At 36.8% G+C, this 17,347-nt stretch overlaps 1 protein-coding gene across 3 annotated transcripts in view; it reads right to left on the minus strand.

Annotated features, from left to right (window-relative positions):
- Positions 1 to 17,347, minus strand: part of LOC113518962 (lipid storage droplets surface-binding protein 1) — a 33,159-nt gene that overhangs the window by 6,101 nt on the left and 9,711 nt on the right. Inside the window, exons 1-4 of one of the 3 annotated variants that reach the window (XM_052902207.1) lie at positions 15,017 to 15,332; positions 8,367 to 8,473; positions 6,553 to 6,738; positions 1,672 to 1,852 (exon numbers count right to left, since the gene is read on the minus strand). In XM_052902207.1, the coding sequence (XP_052758167.1) occupies positions 1,672 to 1,852; positions 6,553 to 6,738; positions 8,367 to 8,473; positions 15,017 to 15,200 (658 nt within the window). In that variant the 5' untranslated portion in view covers positions 15,201 to 15,332. Of the gene's footprint in view, positions 1 to 1,671; positions 1,853 to 6,552; positions 6,739 to 8,366; positions 8,474 to 15,016; positions 15,333 to 17,347 lie in introns of those variants that run through there. The other 2 variants (XM_052902208.1, XM_026904002.3) reach the window with 2 other exon arrangements.

Here is a 17,347-nt window from a genome sequence, read left to right on the forward strand (position 1 = left end):
ATTTATTAGACGCCAGGAGAAGAGTTCAGGCTCCGAGATATGGCGTAACCTTATTTTATACGAGTGTAATAGGATGCTATTATAGTACCTACCTACCTATATTTGTTTGTGCGATCCGTGTCACGATAGGTCATTATGTCGGGGTGTCAAATCCTGTATCGTTATCAAATTTGAGTCATTGACTGTGATAAACGAGAAGCGCCGCTCGAATTTAAAGTTAAACTTGGATTAAGTAACAACGTGCGTTTCGATTCTCGCAATTAAAAAATATCGATCTATTTTTTTTTTTTGTTTTCTAACATTTACAATTGTTTTAATGTGATAAAGACCTCGTGTCACGTGAGCAGCGTGAACACACACGCTAATCTATCTCTTAAACAGTTTAACTGGTTTTAATAAAATTATGTACGATAGTTAACATTATACTTATCTTGTCTAAGGGATTGGATTGGAAGGTTGGAATTGGAAGGATTAATTTTTAACTAATTATGTTTAGAATTCCCAAAAACGATATTAAAAAAATCGAATTCGATTTTCATTTATAAAAGAAAACTATATTTTCCAGAATCATTAATAAATAATGATAATTTATAATTAAATAAGTATATAACAATTTATAATATTATTCAATACTATTACATCAATTAATACGGCATTAAGCTTGATATTTGCATAAATGCAATAAAGAATAAATAAATAAATTGTCGTTCCAATAAGTACCAGAATGGCCTCCTAAAATGATTAGATACGTATGAACATTGTGACAGAGATAAAATAAATCGGTCTGTATGAATTGTTAAATTTGATTGTTATCAAAAATAATTATTTTTATATAAATGTATTGATTGCGCTTGTAGTATCTTATCTATGTAAAATTAATATTTGAATCACGGCCACTATCTAAGGATTAATTGAAAAGTACATCAAAATATTCGAAATATTCGAAAATTAATAACATGATCGCAACGGATTGGATATTCTCATCATAAATAGGTTATTATATAGTTAATATATTTCTTCTTCTTCTTCTTCTGTGGTATTCATAATGCTGTTCATGTCTATAGGCGACAATTACCACTTACCATCAGGCAAGCCGTCAGCTTGTTATGTCGATTGAAATATTAGTTTATTACGGTTAATGATACGACGATAAATAGACACATATTCTCTATTATCTAACAAACAAACGTGTTGCTTCCTACTGCTACCTATCGGATCCATTTATTGCCGAAATAAAAACTTTCTTAACCCTCAAGTTGAAGCAAGCAATATAAGGTAATTTTCCCAAATTTCATGAAAATCGGTTGATTGAAATGTTTGAATTTGCAGCTAGAAAAATGAGGATTTCCCATTTTTCCAGAAAATATTTGCAATTTTTCTTATCATAAGTATCTTTTTCGGTCTTTCAATGAAAATATAAAAAAAAACAAAACAATTTGTTTTTTTATAAAATAAAATTTAAAAAAAATTTGACTGACTTGGCCCAGCGAATTTTGTACTTAGCAATACATTTAAAGATTATTTTTTATTTATATAGAGTCTATATGCATCTCCTATCGTCAACAGAAGATGCAACATAAGTTAGAAAAAATCTGCAATTATTATAAATATTAATTGGAAAATTCTTGGGGTTAGAGTTTGATAAGCCGGGTGAAATATAACAATGATTACCATCAGATGCATCCTGGTTGTCGGGCGGCAGGTACTTGTCGACGTACTTGTCGGCGGTGGTGAGCGCGCGGTCCAGTGCTGTCGCCGTCACGGCTGTGACCCTCGACTCCAGCACCGCCGTCCCCAGTTGCTTCACCGAGTTGGCGCGCCGGCGCACGTATCGCCGGGTCTCGGAATACATCTAGAGACCATAACGACTTTATATTAACTTATCTAATTTAAAATTAAAAATCAACTTATAAAAAACTTTAATGTTAAGAAAATTGGACGATAAAGGATTTCAACTTTGAGCAAATAAAAGAATCATCATACTTGACTTAGATTTGGGAATGATATCGCGTATGTAAACCGACTTAAAAATGTTCATTTACCAGAGGGAGACTTTGTACAAAAGTCGATTGCTTGAGTACCTCTGTCCCATTCGTGTTTCAACCGTGAAGCAGTTGTGTTTGCATGGCTGTGTTTCGGTTAGAAGGGTGGGATATGGCGTGAATTTACTGGGTACAGAGGAATAACACCTGAGTCCTCAGGAATGGAAACGCATGGGGGGTATCATGGGTGAAACAGTATACTCTGTTATGTCCATGGTACTGCTCATGTCTATAGGCGACGGTTACCATTTTCTATTAGGTGGGCCGTCAGCTTGTTTGCCATTCTAAGTTGTATACAAAAAATCATATGTAACCATATGACACAATTTCCTTTCTGTGGGTGTCATTAAGCGGCTACTAAGGGAATTTATTGGTCGAGGAATAGGCAGCAGCGTCCCTCTTTATGTCTTTACATAACCAAAGCTTAACTACAGTTGAAATTCAACCTGCCAAGCGTGATATTAAACTTCTAGCAAAACTCCTTAAAATAGTCTATGTTCAACAGTGGACAGTTAACGGCTATTATGAAATGAAAATAAAGACATTCAAATTTTTTTTAAGTCAAGTTGGAAATATCGTGATTTATTTTCTAAGGAAAATAGTTACTGACCCTATTTTTTCATAACTAATTGAATTGCCTTATTTGTAAGCTAATATTCATACATCCGTCCATCTTGGCATTTTAAAATACATAACTAAATTATTTATAAACCAATTCCCATTAAGGTATTTTTTTATGCAACTTAGAAAGGCAAACAAACTGGTGGTCACTCTGATGAACAGATCTTTCATGCTTTACCATTTCTGAGGACTATGATTTTATATCTCCTATATCTCCGTAGTCTGTAATTTCACTGCTGTATGGATGGGATATCCTACACTTCAAATCAAAACACAGCTTTGGAATTAAGCCTACTCTATGGTACCTTCATAAAAGTTGATGGTAAAACTTTTTGGTAACCACAGGAATTTAATAAAATAATACAATCTCATCTCTCAACTTTGTGCTCGTTTTATTTGTCTTCATAATTGAGAATTTTGGCTGATAGATTTGATTAGATCTGATCATGAAACCTATGTATTAAGTAAGTAGCTTGTTTTTAAAGTGTTATTATTATCTTATATCAACCGTTAACTGTCCACTAATGAACATAGGCCTCCCTCATAAGGGGGGGGGTTTGCCAGTAGCTGCCACGCTGGACAGGCGGGTGGGCAATTGCAATTAGACTGTTGCTCATGTTTTGACCATTAAGTTCCCGTAGTCGCCTCTTACGACATGCACGCAAAAGGAAGGGGTGGCCCATTCTCTTCCACGACCATACGGCAGAGAAAGTGTCAAGTCATTAATCATAATATAATACATATTTACTAGAAGTGTTATCCAATAGTTCGTTCCAGTGCTACAACACAGAGATACGAATTTAAACGTTTAAACGTTTATCTAAATTTCCCCTTAGCAGAGAATAATTGAATTTATTTTTTATAAAGTACGTATTTGCTGCGTCTATCTCTTTTACCTATATTTCTAAGGTCTGACTTCGCTCCAAATTAAACTGCCATTTGTTTTTTTTATTTTTGTCCGTAGCTATAAAACTCCGTATCAGGTTCTGAACATGCAACAATCTGTTTGCCTATTTATATACATTATTACGTTGCATATTCTAGAACAATCATGTGGTCGCGACTAAAGATCATCAAAACACGAAAACGTGATTGACCTACGACATTACGATAGTTATTAAACATGTAATAATTAGCCGCCACTACATAAATTAATGTAAGGCACGATCTGTACTGTGCTCTCTAGATGTATAGATTGATAGCCTGTACAGCTCTTTATTTGTGCGCAATTACCTCCAAAAATAAAAAAAAATACAATATACTTGAGAGTTAATTACTAATACATAGGGCTGCCATCCGTCCAGATTTCCTTATATTTGTCCTACTTTGGATGAAGTCCGGGGATTTACAGAATGAAAGTGTGTTTTCTTTTTTGTAATATAAAGAAATAAACATGTGAGGTTGTTAAAATTGTTCCTTAGTATATTATATTATAACTTTCTGAATTTGAAGTAAGATTTAAGTTGTTTTAAAACTAAAGTAAATATTGTTAGTTGTATGGAAAAATAAACAGTTAAACAAGTTTTCATTTAGTTTTATTAACTGAGTAACTAATATTGGATTTGTTTATTTTTTATTTAACACCTAAGAAGGTTAAAAAATAAAGAAAAATCACTCACTTGTCCTCACAAGAACTATTAAACACACTATTTTATACAACAAAAGATGCTTAAACTTAAAGTTTTCTTCTATCAAGTACGGAGTAAAATATATTTTAATCAAGATGTAAGTGAATGAAAAAAGTCAAGTAAAAATTGAAATGTCCGAGGTGAATGCTCCAAAATCCGGAGAACTTACGCTTCCGGTTCTGGGAGCAAGTTTTAGAGATGGCAGCCCTACTAATACGTAGTTGTGGTGTAGTGGCCGTGTGGCCCCAACATAGAATAAGCCGCCACTTCCTATCCTATGTGTGTCGTAAGAACTGACTAAGGGAGGGCGAGGGATAGGCAGAAACGTCCCTCTCAAAACATCTCTAAAGCCTGACTTCGGTTGTCAATTCGCCTGTCAAGCGTGATAACTATTGGTAAAACCCCCCAAGGCTTATGTTCAGCAGTGGACAGTTAAAGGTTGATATGATGATGATGACGTAGTGTAATGTATAAGAACTATAGTAGATATTTCATTGAATAATTAATTTAAATTTTTGTCCGTCTATCTTTATATTTGGTCTGGCATTACGTAACAACTACTGCATTAAATTAGATACAGTTTTTATTGTTGCATTTTTGAGAATCTAATTGAATAAATGTTGTCTTGATACGTCTATTAGAAATATTTTATTTCGTTAATTTTCGTACTTTTGATGTGTACAAAGTAGGGAGCAAAAGCCAGTCTCTAAATACAATTACGCAAAAATAACTTTGGATTCAATAAACCATTTTATGATCATTTAATTGTAAAAATATATTGATTATGATTATTAGAGTTACACCCAAAAAATCTCAGTATATCTAGTCCATTTGGAGAGCAATTAAGCAAAATGGTAGTGTACAAGTAATAGTACAGAATAAGTATACATACATACAGAATATGTATACGTACATACAGAATAAACACAGGGCCGTAGCCAGACCCAAGTTTAAAGTAGGGCAAAAGAACTTTTTGCTAGGGCTTCTGCCATAATTAAGTGACTACGAAGAAGCGAATCTGTCTAATTTTCTTAGGACCATTCTAATCATTATTATTTTTTAAATTTTATTTATTCATAAACAATAATTTGTATTTGAATGTCATAATAGGTACAATAAAATTTAAAGAGTACATGAAAATATAAATTAAATTAAGCACAAAAACAAAATACAGTCAATTTAGAGTCATCCCTTAACACATACAACATATATATTTAAATTTACGATAGTATGAATTCGTCACTTGAATACAGACATCTCTCTAAGCAATAATGACTTCAATTTTGTCCTAAAAATACTTAAATCACTCATTTAATTCTCTAGGTAGCTTATTAAATAACACCGCCACTAGATTTCGTAAAGTAACACTAGCTGCAACCCCTAGCTAACAGTCATGAATAGGGGGAAAGGGATAGTTAGTAATGGAGACTGAGAGTCCCATTGTTAGCAATATACCCAACCAGGTCGACCTCCTCGCGGTTCTCCCTGGAAACTATAATGGTTAATTCCTGATGAATTCATCATGATGGGCTAACTGGCCTGTTTTCATTCTCATCTATCACCGTTCACTGGTGCTCCGCCAGCGTATCCTGTTAGCGCAGGCGGGGTTACCATACCATTTTCACTCATCAAAAAAAAAAAACAGTCATGAATAGCCAACCAACATTTGTCTAGAAAATACGACCGCGCAATGTTAACCTAACACAACGTGATTGTTTATCACTGATTAGTATGGAAAGTTTCATTGTGAAGCAATCATTTTCCTCAGTATAAGGTCATTATCACGCTTAATTATAATTTCACATATCTTACGAAACAAGTAATGTACCATTTAATATTTAATTATCAACGTCAGCAGATAATTATCATCGCAACCACGTATTTAAATTTATTGGTTATATTTAGAGAATACTATAAACATGAAAATAGATAGATAGATACTCTTTATTGTTTCCTCCAAAAGATTACAATAGTAAACTTATTATAAATATAAATAATTACAAGAAATAATAACAATGAGAAAACAATGGGCGACCTTATCGCTAAGAGCGATCTCTTCCAGGCAACCTTTGGATGGAGAGGAGTAATTCAAGAAGTTCACTTTTTGTACCATATTATCTATGGTCAATAAAGGTAATTAAATAAATAAATATTTTAGGGGGGTGGGGGGATGGGTATATACTGTTTCACGCAAGCGAGGCAGTGGAATACAGCTAGTTAGTAATACAAAAAACCTATACTCATTCATGATGATGACTCACCGTCTCCGGAGGAAGGTATATAGATGGCACTCTCTTCTCCACAATATCCAAAGACTTGCAAAGGAATTTGTCTAACTGGTGGATGGGACCTTCGAACAGCATCACCGCCGGCAGGGCCAGCTGAGCACCAGTTGCTAGAGACTTCTCTCCTAGGTTTAAATACCAGCGGAAGAGGCGGTTTGATTCCTGCGCAAAATATTCCACTTTCAGTTTCAAATCTTACAAAGGATATGTTTCATAAGTACCTGATAATCTACCTGATAATCTGTCAGCTGCGTATTAGCTATATTTATAATGTTCAATCGATCTTTATAAATTGAGACGACCGTACTCAAGGCAGTTTGCTTATGTCTAATAGTAAAGGTCGACTTTCACTCAATACCCCCTGTAAACCATCGTGGTTAATTTTTGTTGAATTATTCATGATAGGCCAAATGATCTACCTTCATATTCACCTATCATCTATCACAGGTACCTCGTCAGCGTATACCAAAAGCGTAGACCACAGAATCCATTTCCACCCATTAAAAAAATATAATTCTATACGTTTTTGCTTTTTTTAAAAAAAAAAAAGCATGTTTATGCACTAACTAAAATGTGTAAAGATTAAAAAAATAAAAGAAGTTATAAGGACCCATCCCATAAAAGGTTAGAAAATGTGAAATAAATGTTTCAATAGAGGTTGAATAAAATCTTATAATAATACCATAAATAACAATAATAATGAAGATGATATTAATAATTCTTTCACTAATAAAATCTTGACTTGACTTTGTTCATACTTTTACCTACTGTTTATTACTAAGTGTTATGCCATATTCCACCCTTCTAACCGAATCCTAGAGGGGGGGAAGGGATTGTTAGTAATGGGGTCTAATGAACCCATTGCTAGCTATATACTATCAGGTCGACCTCCATGTGGTTCCCCCTGGAAACCATCGTGAACAATTCTCGATGAATTCGTCACAATGGGTTAACTGACCTGCTTCATTCTCACCTATCATCCTTCACTGGTGCCCCGCCAGTGTATACCGAAAGCGCGGGCGGAGTTACCATTCCATTATCACCCATTAAAAAAAAACCGAATCCTAGACATGTAAGCACGTGCTTTGAGACAAAAAAAAACCAGCGGAACAGATTAAAATAATGTCTTATTTACTTTATTTTGATTGTGTTATGAAATCCATTCTATAATAAATAAATAAATATATAATACCTATAGGTAGCAGGTACCTTATTATCTTTATAAGCCATTTCAGATTGCCAATCATTAATTTTATCAGTAGCAATTGTATAAAGAATGTGTATTTATGTTTTATACGTAGTTATATTATGTTTACGCAACTTTCTATCGGCATCTATATGTCTATAAGTTCGCAAATATTTTTAAGCTCAACCTCACCGAACAAAGAAAGAAAGCATTAGGATGCTCAATGTATTTTAAATATTTTTTGACACTATTTAGCACAACTAAGAACATGGTAGTGCTCATATTGACATAGTCTTTTTTCGAAAAAAAAAAAAACTGTCATATAAACAAATAAATAAAACGATTATTACATTTGTTTTTTTTTTTTTTTCACGCTCTATGTTTCGGTTCAATTACTACAATTAATTATTAATAATATCCATACAATATCAGTATACAATTTGGCATGTTTACACCACAGTTTTTCTTTTTTAGGTATTGTTTATTACTACAGTCAGTTTATTTAAAATTTTAATTAATAAATATGATAAAAGCCACGCTACCAAATACGAATACTGTGCCAAATATAGAGAAATAGATTAAGTAAATATTTTTATTTATTTACCTTTATTTTATGGTATAACTTCTCTGTGACATCGATGCTTGAGCCGACTATTGGTATAGCGGCCACCCTCGACACCGCCTCCAACTTCAGAGTTTTTTCTTTGGCCACTAATAAACATACAATCGTTATAATTAATAAAAAAAAATATAGCTGTATTGCATGGAGTCACTGGATGACTGTGACGCAAGATTGTTCTTTGTGGTGAAATACATAAGACTCATACAATAGTGAATGATGGATAGGGTGTAATTATGATGGATTGTAATATAGAAAACTAGTTTTTCCTACGACTTCATTCGCGTAATCGATATATACCTGATAATACGTTGACTGTCCAAAAGGAAAATAGTCTATGTCATCCCTTCAATGACTTTTATCCAAAATTCTAAATGATAAATTTTATTATGATTGGATGACTAAATCATTAAGAAGCCTAAAGAAACATACTCACATTCACGTTTATAATATTAGTAAAAATTTATGTTGCTTCCAATGATCCGAAGTGAACAAGACATGGTGTCTATTTTAAAACTGCACTCAACACCGTTACAAGATTAGACAATTATGTTTATTCATGTATTTAACAATTGTATGACTTCATAATGCATTAATGAACAATGAAACAATTCAGGGCATATATTTTCGGGAGCTAGCGGCCCCAATGCTAGCAATATACCTTGTTGTAATGACTTCCAGTTATCAAACCACCAGCCAAGCATGGTAACTGATAAACCCCCTCTTATGGTGGCGATCTATGTTTAGCAGTGAATAGCTAACGGGTGGTATCATAATGATGATGATGATGATGATGATGATGATACTTCTACCAGATTCCGATGTGTAAATAAATTACTATATTTTTATTCGTATACACGAGTACAATTTGCATCCGTGCGAAGCTGGGACCGCTCACTAATTAGATCATCATCTTCCTACCCTTATCCCAATCATTTGGGGTCGGCGTAATATGATTTTATCCATATTACAAAAAGACTTGGTTATTAGTTTTACAACCGGCCTAGGCAGGTGGCCGGTCCACTTCAACCCTCTTTGGGAATAATCTTAATAAATATAATAATATAATTTATGAGTGATATATATAAATATAATAATAAATATAATTTATGAGTGATCAACGGAAGTTTTATAGGAACTTGGAGCGCCCAAAACTACAGCCCACAGGACAAAGACCCGAAACAGCCAATTTCGTCGCCTTCTGGAGACAGCTGTGGTCTGAACCTGTGGAACATGAGGAGGGCGCATGGATGCACGATGTTGAGGAAGCATGTGCTCGAATAACGCCGATGAACGCCATTGCCATTACGGAGGAAGACGTGGTTGCCGCGATCCGTCGGGCTCCGAACTGGAAAAGTCCGGGAATCGACGGATTGCAGCACTACTGGTTAAAGGCGTTCTCGGCCAGCCATGCGACCTTAGCCGTGCAATTCCAGAGTGCCCTCGAAAACAGGACGCTCCCGAACTTCCTTACAACCGGGATCACTCATTTAGCTCCTAAGACGGACGATACCGCGGATCCATCTAAATATCGCCCCATCACTTGTCTTACGACAATACGAGTATATAAGACGTTAACATCCGTTCTGAGCGCTAAGATCTCTCGTCATGTGTACGAGAATAAGATCCTATCTAGCGCTCAGAACGGATGCAGGGGCGGTAGCCGCGGATCGAAGGAGCTGCTCCTCATTGATGCTGTCGCTGGCCACGTGGTCAAGCGGAACCGTCGGAATTTCTCCGCCGCCTGGATAGATTATAAAAAGGCGTTCGATTCCGTGCCCCATTCATGGCTCCGGAGGATACTCGAGCTGTACAAGATCGACGGTACAGTTCGAGTGTTCTTGGAGGCATGCATGGGGCAGTGGACGACGATCCTGACTATCCAGGGCGAGCGATTGACGGATACCGCTGACCGGATAGAGATAAAGAGGGGAATATTCCAGGGCGATTGTTTGAGTCCACTTTGGTTTTGCCTGTCCCTGAATCCACTCAGTACTTTACTGGAGAATTCGGGGACTGGATTTCAGTATCGGAGAGGAGGTACACGAGTGTCTCACCTTCTGTACATGGATGACTTGAAACTATATGTATATGTATATTAAAATTTAAATAAAAATATTTAGTACAGGAAATATCTGCATTACCATCAGTCCCCAAACTAGGCCAGACCTGTATCTTGGGGACTATGAGTGCGATTACCTATTTATTAGTACACTTTATTTACCAAAAACTAAAATAAATAAATAAATAAGGAAAACTATGTAAAATGGTGAGTACGTGTGTGCGTGCGTGAGTGTGCGTGTGCGTGTGCGTGTGCGTGTGCGTGTGTGCGTGTGTGTGTGTGTGTGTGTGTGTGTGTGTGTGTGTGTGTGTGTGTGTGTGTGTATGTTGTGTATGAGTGAGTGAGTGCGTGCGTGCATGCTTGTGCATTCGTGCATAATTAGGTACGTGCGTATATATATGTACACAGTCAGGATCAGGGTTTCATGAAATTCTCAGTTTCCTCATAATTTAATGAAAGTAAATAATTTTTTACAAGTCTATTAGCCTGTGATGAAGTATTATTCTTTATTTGGCAACATTTAAGTATTTTATTGTATATGTAAGGATGAAGAAAACGTGGTAAGCGACTTGCAAATGTGGTTTTAATACAAGGAACACGAATTCTATAAATTCTTTTTGTTAATAGTTTTGGGTGGTCAAGATGACAAAGTGAATTTTTATGACACGATTTAAAAACTTGTAGAATGTATAGCTGACGAACAGTTAGCACAGCAGACAATCTATATAAGTCTGTTGTAGGAAATCGAACAGGTTTTTTAAGCATTACTTTGAGTACAGATCTTTGAGCTCTTTCCAGCAGAATCAAGTGCGTTTTTGCCGCTCCACCCCACACTCTAATACAGTATTGCACAATAGACTGACACATTGCAAAATATATCAATCTGAGAACCTCCTTGTTGGCACTGTGACGTATGAGTTTAAACACATAAATTAATTTCCTGACTCGAGATGCTAAATTTACAATATGTGACCTGAATGATAGGTTTTCATCAATTTGAACACCCAGATATTTTAGGCAATCAGTGTTACTTATGCCATTGCAGTTACACGATCTTGTAACATTGTGCGTTATATGTGCGTTTGACGCTGTACATGACAATGTGTGGACTCTAATTTCTGAGAGTAAAGTAGGTCGTGAAGCCCTGGTTTTGTGAAAGGCCATGTATTTAGACTTACTCGTATTCAAGGAAAGCAAATTAGAGTCCAACCACTGTGACACTTGTGCGAGACCGTGCTCGGCTAACTTCATCGCTTCTTCCCAGGTTGTATCATGAAATAAAATAGCCGTATCATCAGCATAACAAACTATTTCGGCCTTCAATAACTGTAGTTTAAAGATGTCATTCATATAGATAATGAATAAAATCGGACCGAGGATGCTGCCTTGTGGAACTCCATGACACAATGTGAGGTAGTTACTTTTTAAATGGCCTACTTGAACATACTGTTTTCTATTTAGTAGATAGCTATTAAACCAATTCCAAGCCACCCCTCTTATCCCAAAACCCTCTAACTTTCTCATTAAAATTGGTAAAGACACCGTATCAAAGGCTTTGGCAAGGTCCAGGAAAACACCAACACATCTCTTACCACTATCCAAATAGTCTGCGATTAAATTCGTCAGCAGAACAATTGCATCCTCTGTAGATTTACCTCGCTCGCTCCGAACTGCTAGCTCCGAGCGTCGAACGCCTGACGGAGCTGCTAAATATCGTAAACGATTATAGCAGCTCTATTAGGATGGCGCTCGGAATAGACAAGTGCGCGGTCCTCCATGTGCAGAGGGGACGGGTCACTCAAACTGAAGAGATCGCCACAGATCCCTCTAATATTAAAACCCTCTCCGAGGCTGAAACATACCGGTATCTGGGCATGTCACAAAACATCGGTGTGAAGGAGACGGATATGAAACAGTCAGTCCGCGAGGAATTTTTTGCGCGCCTTACAAGAGTACTGAAAAGTTCTTTGTCGGGCGCCAATAAAATCCGAGCTTATAACGGCTGGGTCATACCCGTACTCCTTTACACTTTTGGCGTGCTCAGATGGTCTCAAACCGATCTCGAAGCCCTGGATCGGAAAGTCCGCACAACTATGACCCTCCATAGAATGCATCACCCGAAATCGTCAGTCATGAGGCTGTATATCCCGCGGAAGGCTGGTGGTCGAGGCTTGTTAAGTGTTAAGACCATGCACAACCGCGAGGTTGACAGCCTCAGGACATATTTTCTGGAGAAAATAGACGAGGGTTTGCATAGAGAGGTCATAGAATGTGACAAAGGATTCACCCCTCTTTCTCTGGCTAAAGAGGACTGGCGAAAACCCGAAGTTTTGGGTACCTCTCAGCGGGAGGCCGTATGGAAAGAGAAGGAGTTGCACGGAAGGTTCTTCAAAGCCCTTCACGGGCCGTACGTAAACACGAAGACCTCCGTGCACTGGCTACAGTTCGGTGATCTCTTCGGAGAGACCGAGGGTTTTGTCTGTGCAATACAGGATCAGGTGGTTAAGACGAACAATTACCGAAAGCACATTCTGAAGGATGGCACTGAGGACATCTGTCGGGCATGTCGCCATCCCGGAGAGTCACTCAGACATGTGCTTTCGGGTTGTTCAGCTCTTGCCAACACTGAGTACTTGCACAGACACAACCAGGTAGCCAAAATACTCCATCAAGAGCTAGCTCTGAAGTACGGCCTCGCGAATGAGAGGTTGCCGTACTATAAGTACGAGCCCCAGCCGGTCCTCGAAAGCGACAGCGTAAGGCTCTACTGGGACCGATCCATCATCACGGACAGAACCGTTCTTGCGAACAAACCTGATATCGTGGTGATGGATCGGGCACTCTCGAGGGTGTTTTTGGTGGATGTCACCATACCGCATGACGAGAACCTCGTGAAAGCCGAAACCGAGAAGAAGAGAAAATATCTCGACCTGGCTCACGAGGTGACCGAAATGTGGGGGGTGACATCTACCGAAATCATCCCAATCGTTATGTCGGTGAACGGTCTTATCCCAACCAGTCTGAAACAACATCTCAGACGGTTGGGATTCCGAGGCGGCTCACTCCCGGGAAAGATGCAGAAAGCGGTGCTCTTAGATTCTGCCCGCGTTTCTCTCCCTGGGGCCCTGAACCCCGGCCGACTGTGCTTCTGCCGGGGGTTAGTTGCCATCTCCTCTCCTTAAGAGGGGAGATGAGAATTTTAGTGAAATTTAAAAAATAATAATAACAATCTTTGGGAATTAGATAATAAGAAAAAAAAAAACAAAAATATTTCTATTTTCGTCCATTAGCTGATATAAATAAAAAAATAAAATATATAGATAACGGAGAAATAACATTGCAATGACAATCAATAAGGTCAGTGCAAACGATCCGACTGGCCAATTTGTTGGTGTACAGGGCTGGCAGTCATCAGATATTGTAGTGCTATGGCAAACTAAAAGTGAACCAGCCCTGAAGTTACGTCATTATTTGTTTTTTTTTTTTTTTTTTAATGTAGCACCACATGTTACCAAACCATCCTGGGTAAACATAGAGACAATATGGTCCATGAATACGATAAACCGAAAGGAGAATAATTTATGATACTTAGATTGTCAAATGAACTATGAATGAAAATGATGGAGTAACCCCATCTGCATTGTGGATACAAGTCGTTTTGAACAGACTTCAAAAATTTAAGAGTTTAACAATACGGTTGTGTGTGTGTTTTTTTTTATATTTGTTTCTTCAAAACTTCGTCGTTTAAAAACCGATTTAAAAATTCTTTTTTTTTTTTTATTTGAAAAGGTATGATAACCTTCAGATTGCTCCTATAGAAATTTTGTCAAAATTAATTCAGTGGATTAGTTTTTAAATTAAAATAACTGGTTTTGCCAGAACTGATGTTGGTTTTTTTGTGGAACACAATTTTAATTTATTGACAACAGGTTCTGTTGGCCACTCAAATACTTGAAGTTAGTCTACTAAGCTTACGAGAACATATATTATGTGATCGATTCTATAAAGCCAGTCCTTAAAACATTTATTTTTAAAATTAAAACATTCTTGCTAGATACGACTATGAACGAAGTTTGTTATCGTTCAGATTTGTATAAAACTAAAAATTTATGACAGTTTGATAGAGAATGGTGATTCATAAAATAATATTTTTAATAAGTATCACTTTAAATTATTAAATATTAAAATAAATAAAAAGACCTGCCAGTATAAATAGTTACTCACCTATAAAATTTATTATACCTGATATTATAATGTAGTATATAAAATAAGCAAATTAAATTACCGAAAATATTTTTTTTTTTATTAAAAAAAACCAACAGCTAAAAATTTTCATAATAAAAAAAAACAGTAAAGACAAAAACCAAAGTCAGGTTTTCACTAATAAAAACAAAATTTAACTAATGCACATGACATCGTTTACTACTTACTAATAATTATGTTTTAATATTAATGTTGTTAAAATTTAACTAATTACTTTTAATTAACATTTTACTTTATTTTATTTACATAGCATTTATTTTTAGATTAACATTTAACGGCCATATTAAGTTTACCACTTATATTCACTCACCCTTCGGTGGAGGCCCTTGACTCTGACTCACAGCTTGTAAATATGCTTCAGCTTTTTTGGCGATAGAACCTTGTGCCCTTTTATTAACTCCAAAAGCACTGGAGCCATTAAAAGATTTTTTAATTACATCACCATTTCCCGCCATTCCCGTCACCGTTATTTTGGCGCGATATTCAAGCGTCATTCAACTTTTTAAAAATATTTTAAAATTGGAATGTATTTTTTTTTTCTTTTTGTGCAATAATTGAGTTCGAACAAGATGTTTACTCTAAATTCACACGGCAGCGACTGATTGCCGCTAGTGGTTAACTTTATTTATTGGTAAAGGTTATCTGTGGTTTTAAACAGTAAGACGGTTTATTCGTATCTCCGTAATGAGACAATATTTCAAGTACAAATTGAAGAATTGGGTCATCGATTAATTTAGACATGAGACATTTACCTAGGTACATGTAACAGCCAGGGTTTGTTTGATTACATTAACATTCAATACATATTATTACAAAATCAACGAAAAATGGTAGCAATATTTACAAAATCCTGTAGTTCATGTGTAATTGATTATATAGATTAATAAAACAATGTCATATTTTTTATACCTTTCCTTGTTTGTTTATTTTTTCTTAGCGCCTTAACTAATATATTCGTACCTACTACGTAGAATAGAGATGGACATAACCACTTTTTATGTCCGTCTCTAACTTATATAGTAGGTAACCATCCATCCATGGTACTGAATTCCAGGTGTATTCATCATGATGGGCTAACTGACCTGCCTTTTTGTTCTCATCTATCATCCCTCACTGGTGACCCGTCAGCGTATACCGTTAGCGCAGGAGGGGTTACCATTCTATTATCATCCATAAAAAAGAACATATATCCTGATTACCCGGACGAAATCGCGGGTAAAAAATGTTAGTATTTTATATATACAAATTCTTGTTGACTGGAGATTCTAAAAGTGTCATCAGAAATTGTCCATCCGGATCTGCGTGGTAGCGGAACAAACGGCGTAGACCTTAGACACGAGCAGACATAACAACTCAGTTTTATTATAAACAATACAGATTAAAGTTCATATGTTAGTTTCACAGTACATCCTTGTTTGTGGACCCATCATTAGTGGTATATATTCGATATTTATCATTGTTTTGATAATACGAGTACATTTCATAATCATTCATGAGCGAGTAGAACTCGCGCCCCAGCGATTCTATAAAGAAGTCTGTCTATACCAATTTGAATTTGTCGTTAGAATATTTTACATTGTTCTCTTCTCTTCTTATTTAGGAGTTTTCTCTTGTCGAGGCAATTAATTCATGCATTCTCTTCCAGCCAGCTCCATCCCAGACCATATCTTTGACCTCCCTATACGACATAACAACTAGTGTTTCCTATCTTTGTCCCAAGTAGTTATTTCTCGGTCTACCGCTTTGTATTTTGCCACAATTGAAATTATCTCTCTCTCTCTTCGTCCTCTTCATTACTGAAGGTCGTGTCCTTGGAAGGTGTCTGTTGCCTCTCTTATGATGTTATTCCATTTTACACGGTCTTCAGCTTCTCGCAGGGCAGCTGCAATCGACAGTCCCGTAACGGCGGTCACTTGGTCCGACCATCGATTAGGCGATCGTCCGCGTGGTCTTTTTCCCTCTATCTTGCCTACAACCATTAGTTTGTCCAGATTGTCGGACTGTCGTCGAGCAATATGACCGAAGTATCCAAGAATCCTCCGATAGCAGACCGTCGAGAGCCTATCTTTTATGCGGAGTCGCGTCAGGATAGATATATTTGTGCGCTTTGCTGTCCAGGGAATTCTCAGCATCCTTCGCCAGCACCACATCTCGAGAGCATCAATCTTTTTTCGCTCCTTTGCTCTTATTGTCCATGACTCGACTCCATACAAAAATATCGGGAAAATCAAAGTACGGACTAGTCTTATTTTGGTGGCATTTGAGATTTTTCTGTTCTGCCAAATGCAAGTTAATTTGTTCATTGCGGTCTTTGCTATTTGAGTCCTTCTTCTAATTTCTCGCTCGCTTCCTCCTTCGTTGGTCAGGAGAGATCCCAGGTAGACGAACTCACTCACAAACTCCAGATCAGAGAGTTCACCAGTCCTAGATAGTTGGCTGGTTCTATCGACGAGCATGACTTTTGTCTTTGATTTGTTGATATCAAGTCCAACCATTCTACTCTCATATTCCACTCTGTTGTATAATGCGGCGAGTTCCGTCTCTGACGACGCGAAAAGTGTGGTGTCATCAGCATATCGGAGGTTACTGATCTTTACACCCCCGACAGAGACGCCTCCCTCCCAATCTTCTAAGGCTTTTC

The sequence above is a fragment of the Galleria mellonella genome, unplaced genomic scaffold, assembly GCF_026898425.1.
Source record: "Galleria mellonella isolate WM207_F2 unplaced genomic scaffold, CSIRO_AGI_GalMel_v1 utg874, whole genome shotgun sequence".
NCBI classification, from domain to species: Eukaryota; Metazoa; Arthropoda; class Insecta; order Lepidoptera; family Pyralidae; genus Galleria; species Galleria mellonella.